At 49.7% G+C, this 8,792-nt stretch overlaps 2 protein-coding genes across 2 annotated transcripts in view; one reads left to right on the forward strand and one right to left on the reverse strand.

Moving 5' to 3' along the window:
* The first annotated feature begins 85 nt into the window (after positions 1–85).
* GLA (galactosidase, alpha) lies at positions 86–4,550 on the forward strand. Its single transcript, XM_009698304.1, has 6 exons — positions 86–245; positions 462–639; positions 2,073–2,164; positions 3,094–3,255; positions 3,878–4,075; positions 4,233–4,550. Exons 1-6 carry the CDS (start codon positions 102–104, stop codon positions 4,494–4,496), a joined length of 1,038 nt encoding a protein of 345 aa, XP_009696606.1. The 5' UTR covers positions 86–101; the 3' UTR covers positions 4,497–4,550.
* A 2,319-nt stretch (positions 4,551–6,869) lies between these two features.
* Positions 6,870–8,792, reverse strand: part of LOC104160224 (60S ribosomal protein L36a) — a gene marked incomplete at its 5' end in the record, with an annotated part of 4,542 nt that continues 2,619 nt past the window's right edge. Inside the window, 2 exons of the mRNA XM_009698306.1 lie at positions 6,870–6,935; positions 7,020–7,142. Of these exons, the coding sequence (XP_009696608.1) occupies positions 6,915–6,935; positions 7,020–7,142 (144 nt within the window). The remainder of the gene's footprint in view (positions 6,936–7,019; positions 7,143–8,792) is intronic.

The raw sequence follows: 8,792 nt of genomic DNA on the forward strand, positions 1-8,792 counted from the left end.
CCGGTGGCCGTGTCGGTGCTGGACATCGGGTTGTCACGTTCTCCGCTTTTCTTTCCTGATGATGCTGCCTCCCCGTGCCCAGCGAGCGGCTGTTTGTGGAGATGGCCGATGTGATGGCTGCCGAGGGCTGGAGAGACGCGGGCTACGAGTTCGTCTGCATCGATGACTGCTGGATGGCCCCGATGCGGGATGAACAGGCTGACCCAAAACGGTTCCCCAGCGGGATCCGCAAGCTGGCTGACTATGTAAGTGCCACAGCATAGGGCAGTGATGGCAGTTGAGGACCCAGTCTGCAGCCACACTGGGAGCAGGGGAGGAGAGGGAAGGCCAGGTGGGGAATAGCCGCTGAGCTAAGGCCCTGCCTGCCAGAGCGGGGTTTTGCTGCCCTTGCTGGCCCAGCTCCCCTTCCTCCTGCATCCTGGCTGCCTCATCCCCAGTTCTCTTTCTTTCTGGAAGTGCAGGTCCACTCCAAGGGGCTAAAGCTGGGAATCTACAGCGATGTCGGGAACAAGACGTGTGCTGGCTTCCCTGGCAGTTACAACCACTACGACCTGGATGCCCAAACTTTTGCCTCCTGGGGTGTGGACCTGCTGAAGTTTGACGGCTGCAACTCTGACACACTGGACCTGCTGGCAGAAGGTAGGCGTGGGCTTGAGTCAGCACTGCACCACAGGGTGGGAATATTCTGCAGGCAGCAGCAATTCTGCCTGGTGGGCTCCAGGGAGTTGCTTTTCCCTGAACATACCCATTTAAAGGATTTGCTTACAAAAGCAGGTATGAGACTCTGTTCCCAAGTGCAAGATAGCGAGTGTTGCTGGCCCAAGTGTTTTTTACCTCTTCAGCCTCCTGGAGCTTTCATTAGTGGGCACAGCTTAAAAAAGCAGCTTTCTCACACCAGAGACTGCATCTTGCCAAGCATGGAAACATCAACTGCGTACTCTGGGGGCTTTCTGTGCCGACTGCTGCCTCAGCTCTTAACGCAGCAGAGGCTTTGCCCTTCTGCAGTGCCTTTACTGGAGAGCTCAAAGTGTTTCACACACTTAACCCTTAATCCCTTTGAGGCCACGTCAACGTGGATCAGCCTTGTGTCAGCCATAAAAAGGGCAGTTATCAGGACTTTTAACAGAAAAAAAATGAAGAGAATTCTGGCGTGAAAATCCTACTGGGGTTTTAATTTTAAAGCACGTCAGTGTAAAATCCAGTTCAGAAGTTATTTGCACACAGGCTGGCAAGTCAGCAGCTGAAAGCTCAGTAGCTCACTGTGCCGAGGGGCCTTGGCTACAGACTCTCTGCAAGCACACACAAATCCCAGTGCCACAGGACAGATTTGTGGGAAGAACAATGCAACTCAGAAAGTGGTTTTCTCTTGACTGGGCTCTTGCTGCTGGCACAGTCAGCACCACAGTGTTTGGCAGTAAGAATCCTGCACACGGTCCTAGCTCTGCCTGGCAGGGAGAACCTGCCCAAGTGACAATCTCCTCGAAGCCAGTTGGTGGGGCATACGCCAGCTGCTGCAGCCAGGAGCACAGCTCAGCACCGTAAGTGACAGCTGAGCTCTTGTTGGATCATATGTGTAACCCAGATACAATCCAGTTGTATTGAAGCAGTTCCAGGGGAGAGAGCAAACTTTTCATTCTCTCTCTGCTGATTAAAAGGGACTTAACAGGGCTGCCTGGGGACAAGGACAAGAAAAAAAATAGTGCTTTTGCAAAAACCAGTCCATATGGTGCAAATGCCTCCTAAGAACATACTCCTGCAATATTACCCAGTGAAGCTGTATCCAGCAGTTTGATAGATACCAACTTGTATTTCTGAGGTATCTAGAGGAAAAAAATGCCATACAGCAAAACCACAGCCTCTTCCCACAGCTGTATGTACAAAGAGATCAGCAGTCTCGGAGCAAGACTGGCTGCAGACTAGAAGCTCCCCTGTCTTCCCTGTAGTATTTCAGCTGCAATATTGTGTTCAGCCTTGATTTTGCAAGAGTTGAACTGAAACCTGAACCTGTGACATTGGATTAGTTCCTCTGTTTGACCAAGCAGATTGTGTAACCTCTGTCTGTCTTCCTTTAGGTTACAGGCGCATGTCTCTGGCCCTGAACAAGACTGGAAGGAGCATTGTGTACTCCTGCGAGTGGCCTTTCTACTTGAGGCCCGTGCAGCAGGTAAGGAGTGTTTCTCAAGGCTTATCCTGGGGCTGAAAGCGGGAAGAACAGAAAAGCATTAAGACTGCAAAATGGCCTCATGAGAAACTTGCTGCTCTCTGGTCTGACAGAGAACAAGACTGTAAGGTGGAGGAAAACCACTTTTTCCTTTAGAGCCCTGAAGTATACCCGAGGCAAGTCATTACTCTGCTGAAAAGAATTCAGTAGGATCCTGTAGCATGAAGGCACAGCCCAGCTGGAGCATGCCAAAGAACACAGCAGCATCCATCTGCTTTCTGTCTCTAAGGAACCAAGCAACAAAACATTGACAACGCAGACACACAGCTAGTGGATAATTTGGTGTTATTCCTCCTGGATGTGGAGTGCTGCAGGCTAGCCTTACAGTCAGCTCTAGGGACCAGGAGAGAGACTTTAGAACAGCCTATTTAATAGGAATTCTCCACATTGTTTACTGGTAGGTTTCTGCCAGCCAGAGTCCATGACCCACATGTCGCTCTCCACCCATAGCTGGCTTCCCTTGTGCCACCATGACAGGATGGTGCCCTTCCCTCCCACTGATAGTTAAATGTATTAGTCACCAAAGGGTGTAAACCCAAGAAATGGCAGTAATTACTGGGATGTTACAGTTTAATCCCACTGGCCCTGTCATACCTTCAGTAAAATGGTGCTCAAAGGAATTTTCTAACAGAGCTAGGTAGCCACAGCTATTCTAAGAGAAGTAATAGTGTTGTTTGGGGCATGGCAGACCAGAGTTACTGGGCACAAGGCATCCTAGGGAACCAGTGTGCACTAGATCATCCAAGTAGCTGGTGATGGAAGGTGTTATCACAGTTCTCCCCCAAATTATCCCTGATCCAATCTAGCCTTGTGTACAGTCTTGTTCTTCTACAGCCAGGCTCTCTGGCTAATCACACTCATTGTTTTGGCAGCCCAATTACACAGAGATCAAACAGTACTGCAATCACTGGAGGAACTTTTTTGATGTTTATGATTCCTGGAGCAGCATCAAGAGTATCTTGGACTGGACAGCACTTCACCAGGACAGCATTGTGAAGATAGCTGGGCCAGGAGGCTGGAACGATCCTGACATGGCAAGTAGAGCAATGCCCACCTCCCTTGCAGTACCAGCAAAAAAATCCTCTCCTTGGCTGTAGGCTGAGAAGGATGGGAAGGGAGTGAATCAGGGGAGAAACATTGAGGGGGAGGGCTCTGACAGGGCTCTAGGATCAGAAACTTGATGAGATGGTCCCTGGCTGGAAAGGGAGAGAACTGCAGCTACAGACAGTACCGAAGAAGCACTGTTGCTGTGTAATGCAGCCTGTACAAGCAGTGCCAGTTCAGAACAGAGGCGTGGCAGTGGGAGACAGTCTCTGAAATGCTGATCTCCCACCAGAGGAAAAAACCCTAGGTGCCAGGCTGGGTGCCAGCACTGCAAGGAAGGAGTAACTGCATCCAAAACCAGATTCTTAAACACTGCCTAGCTAGTTAAGGATCCTTCTTTACCTCCACCAGTGGTTCCTCCTAAATTGCCACACTAGTTGTGCCTCGCCTTTCCCAACCAGCTGGTCGTGCTCCTGGCGCTCAGCCTATCTAACCAGTCCCCAAATAGGGGTCCCACCCTCAGTATCCTGTCACTTACCAGGGCTCAGGCTGATGACCCACTTTCTCCTCAGCAGGCAGTGTTACCAGGCATTTTTGTTTTTCTTGTCACAGCTGGTGATTGGAAACTTTGGGCTGAGCTGGGACCAGGCGGTGACTCAGATGGCAATGTGGGCTATTATGGCAGCTCCCCTCTTCATGTCCAATGACCTGCGGCACATTAGTCCTGAGGCCAAGTGGCTGCTCCAGAACAAGGATGTGATCGCCATCAACCAGGATCCACTGGGAAAGCAGGGATACCAAATCACCAAGGTGTGGCAGAGCTGGGCTGGGGGGGTAGTGTGGGGCAGAGGCAGCCAGCCTCCTCAGAAAGGGGATACTGGGGACACATGAGGTATTACAGAGGAATGCTCAGGGTTTGGGAACAGGAGCCCACTTGTGAGTCCCAGGTTTACTTTCTCCTTGGCAGGACAAGAACTTTGAGCTGTGGGAGCGGCCGCTGTCTGGCCAAGCCTATGCCGTGGCAGTGCTGAACCAGCAGGAGATTGGGGGACCCCAGAACTTCACTTTCTACCTCGCCTTTCTTGGCAACGGGCTGGCCTGCAACCCAGCCTGCTCCGTCCGGCAGGTCCTGCCAGCCAGCAGGGACTGGGGGGTTTACAACTGGGTCTCCTCCCTGAGTGTGGAGGTGAACCCAACAGGCACCGTGCTGCTGAAAGTAGTGGCACTATAGGAGGCACAAAGACAATCTTTTTGTAAGCGTCAGACTCTGTCTAAAGTTCTTGTCACAAGAAGCCTGTCTCCTTCTTCCAAGCGGGGTGCCTTTGGTCTCAGCCATTTGCTACTGAAGTGCTTCTATGTGGACTCTGAACCTTCAAGCCTGATGACAAATACCCACCACTCCATCACCAAGAGATAACAGAGAAAGGACCCCCGCTTCTTTTCCGTTTACCCTTTCTCTGACATCTCACCTAACTCCTCCAAGGGGCTAGAAGGGCTCCAGCACGGCAGGAACTCCTGTTGATGCCCACTACCAACCAAAGAAATGCAAAGGATACTTGAGCATCTTACAGCTCTCCTTAAGCATTGCAGGGACAATGGGAAACATACCCTGGCTGCCTTGCTCTTGCTTTGCCAGACTCAGGCACACAGTCCAAGGACAAGAAAAGCTGCTCCTACCCCTTCTGAAGAAACCAAACACTTTCCTCGGAGTATGGACATCTACTTCCACCTTCTGGCAACTCAGGGACTGGCCTAAATCACTGCACTTCTTAGCAGCTGCTTGACAGCTGCCTGCATAATATAAATGTGATTAAGTATCATGCCTTAGTACTCAGCTTTTGAAGGTTTCTCCTTACCCCAGGAGTCTTCCTCTCACCAGTGGCTGTCACTTCCCTTTAGACAGTTCCCTCTCTACCCTTCATGGAGCCACTGGGGTCCCCTTCAGTGAGCTGCCTTCCAGAAATGCCTGTGTGCTTGCTTTCCACTGCTGTCAATAGCCTTCAGGTTGAGTAACAGGGGATGTTACTTACATCCCCCTGAGACAGGGGATGGATACTTACACAACCATTGTGTACAAGTATGTTCTTTTCTGACCACTACACAGTCAGAAGATCTTGATTTGTTCTTATTTCTGTGATTAAGCACTTTGATTAAAGTGTCCCTTAAAAAGGGTAAGCTTTTTCTTAATTCCACTGTACAGGAGTACAGCATGGTATCTGAAATTAAATCAGGTTTTAGAAAACAGGCCAGTTTGTTCCAGTCACTAAGTTCTTGTGACATTTGTCATGATTACTACAAACAGCACTCGGTAAAGCTGACACAATGCAGCCATATAGTCCGTCTTGCAGGCAGAGGCCAAAGCCACTGCTGCTTAAGCTGTTACCAGCAGGAGTTTGAAGACGCCTATCGCATCAAGTACCAAGTAAGTAAAAATACAAATTCTGTTACTGTTTGGTAACTGAGCACTCTCAGTCCCTATGAAGATGTGAAGAGGCATTTCTCCATCCTCCAGCTCTATTTCCACTATGAGAAAGTTACACTGAAGAGAGAGCTCTGCGTGGCATTCCTAGCCCCTGCTGACAGTGGACTTCCTACTCAAAGGCAGCATACTGCTGCCTCAAGTGGATGAGCCCGTCAAAGCCTAGGGTAGGCTGTCCTATAATGTAGCACGCTCTCGGTAGTTGCCAAGAGCTTGGGCTTTTTCTTTTATGGAAAATTCTAAGAGGTACCAACAGCAGTCAGACACAGGATGCAGGCAGCCGAGGCCTGTCACACCATCGCTTTCAGTGTGGCAGCATGCAGCTGGAGGAACCGTGGCCATGAAACTGTGCCTCTCAGGTCTCTGAGCTATGGTAACACAGCCACGGAGCACATAACCACCGCCTAATGGTGTGAGTGACGCTTAATCGGATGAAGCCCCTGGTACTAAACTCAATAGCTGCTCCAGGGCCTCTGCTCATGTGCTGCCCCTTAGGGCAGTACAACTGTTCCCTGTTTGTAAAGGGTGGCCTGCAGCCAAGGGCAGGGGCTGTTTGGTGGAGTATGGATTACTCTGGTCCCTGTTGCGTTGAAACCATTGCTGGGTGCAAGGAAACACCTGCCTCTCCTCTCAGGCAAGGGCTTGGAGAGGAAAAAGGCTCATTCAGGCAGCTCTGCTGCTTTTTTTTTTTTTTCCCCGACAATTCAAATTCATCACAGCCTTCCTGAAATGGAACCGCTATTAAAGAGACATGTGCTGTTTTAAAAAAAAACAAGCTGCAGAAGTTTAGAGTAGGCCCTTTTGAAGACAGCTTTCTACCATGGAAACTCATAAAAAGAAGCCTAGAGAAAAGCAGCAGCACAACACTCACACAGAAGCCACTGGTGCAAAAATCCATCAGAGCCTCAGACTACACATATATTCTAAACACCTCTTGGTAACACAGTAAGGAGATCCCAGCCATTGGCAGGGTTTTTTCAAAAGCCTTCAGATTACAAACTGTTCACTTACTAAGCAGCTTTGCAAGCAACACCTTCCTCAACAACCCATCAGCTTGGGTTGATGCACTTGCAAGTCCCACCCCACCAACAAGAGAAGATACACAAAACCAAGCAACAGATCACCTCCAAATACTTTTAATATGGTCCATAACGACAAGTAGAATGGACTTTAGAACTGGATCACCTGGCCCTGTGAGAAGGAAGAGACAGAGCAAGTTAATTCACCACTGAATGTCACCACCCTTTCTCAGCCACTCACAGTACGCAAACCTACCTTTCTCTTCTTGTCTCCTCCCAGTTCAAAGTGCTTGCACCTCTTAATTGCCAGCATCCTCTTGGACCTGCAGTTGGGCTCCACGCACTCTAGCCTCAGCACAATCTTCTTTGTGGTCTTAGCCTAGGAGAAGAGGAGCAGAGCGTATCAATGAACAAAATGTCCACAAGCAGACAAATTGCTGCTCTCAGGAAAAGCTCGTTATCTGCACTCCTAAAGATTCAGCAGCTTGTTCTGATATGAAGCTTTAGCAGCTATAGACACTCACAAGCAAGGTGTGCAAGGACAAACTGTACCAACAGCACACAGTGGATATCGTAAAAAGAAACGGCGACTGCGCATAGTGGGTGACTCTGTTAAGGGGCACTAAGGTGCCCGTCTGCTGACCTGACAAGGAGTCACGTGAGGTATGGTGCCTTCCAGGAGCCAGAGTCTGAGACATTGCCGAGAGGGTGCCCAACTTGTCAAGAACACAGACTACTATCCACTGCTATTACGCAGGGATGAGATGAGGAAAGCTAAGGTCCACTTGGAATTAAATCTGGTAAGGGATGTCAAGGACAACAAGAAGGGCTTCAAGTACATCAGTAGCAAAAGGAAGACTCAGGAAAATGTACGCCTGCTGTTGAATGAGGTGGGTACCCTGGTGAGGGAGGATACAGAGAAGGCAGAGTTACTGAATGCCTTCTTCGCTTCAGTCTTTATTGCTAAGGCAGGCCCTCAGGAATCTGGGATTCCTAAGAGAGGAAGCCTGGAGAAAAGAAGACTTTCTCTTGGTTGAGGAAGATCAGGTTAGAGATCAATTAAGCAAACTGGACACCCACAAATCCACGGGCCCCAATGGGATGCACCCACACGTGCTGAGGGAGCTGGCAGATGTTATTGCTAAGCCACTCTCCATCATCTTTGAAAGGTCATGGAGAACAGGAGAGGTGCCTGAGGACTAGAGGAAAGCCAATGTCACTCCAGTCTTCAAAAAGGGCAAGAGGGAGGACCCAGGAAACTACAGGCCAGTCAGCCTCACCTCCATCCCTGGAAAAGTGATGGAACAGTTCATTCTGGATGTCATCTCTAAGGAGCAGGAGGAAAAGAAGGTTATCAGGAGCAGTCAACATGGATTCACCAAGGGGTATTCATGCTTTACCATACTGATAGCTGCCTATAATGGCATGACTGCCTGGGTAGATGAGGGGAGAGCAGTGGGTGCTGTCTACCTTGACTTCAGCGAGGTTTTGACCCTGTCTCCCATAACATCCTCACAGGTAAGCTCAGGAAGTGTGGGTTAGATGAGTGAACAGTTGAGGTAGATTGAGAACTGGCTGAATGTCAGAATTCACAAGGGTTGCGATCAATGGTGCAGTCTAGTTAGAGGCCTGTAACTAGTAGTGTTCCCCAAGGATCAGTACTGGGTCTGGTCTTGTTTAACTTATTTATCAGTAACCTGGATGAAGGGACAGAGTCTACCCTCAGCAAGTTTGCTGATGATACAAAACAGGGAGGAGTGGCTGATGCACCAGAAGGCTGCACTGCCATTCAGCAATACCTGGACAGGCTTGAGAGCTGGGCAGAAAGGCAGCTAATAAAGTTCAACAAAGACATGTGTAGGGTCCTGCACCTCGGGAGGAATAACCCCATGCAACCAGCACAGGCTGGTCGTTGACCTGCTGGAAAGCAGCTCGGCGGAGAAGGACGTGGGAGTCCTGGGGGACAAGTTAACCATGAGTCAGCAATGTGCCCTTGTGGCCAAGAAGGCCAGTGCTATCTTGGGGTGCA

This window comes from Cariama cristata, unplaced genomic scaffold (genome assembly GCF_000690535.1).
Source record: "Cariama cristata isolate BGI_N322 unplaced genomic scaffold, ASM69053v1 scaffold22394, whole genome shotgun sequence".
Classification (NCBI taxonomy): Eukaryota; Metazoa; Chordata; class Aves; order Cariamiformes; family Cariamidae; genus Cariama; species Cariama cristata.

Bases quoted from the DNA above. Each gene is read 5' to 3' on its own strand.
- GLA (XM_009698304.1), top strand. From the start codon at position 102: ATGGCCGATGTGATGGCTGCCGAGGGCTGGAGAGACGCGGGCTACGAG. The intron at 2,165-3,093 runs GTAAGGAGTGTT...TTGTTTTGGCAG, and splicing joins ACTTGAGGCCCGTGCAGCAG to CCCAATTACACAGAGATCAA. The intron at 4,076-4,232 runs GTGTGGCAGAGC...TCTCCTTGGCAG, and splicing joins AGGGATACCAAATCACCAAG to GACAAGAACTTTGAGCTGTG.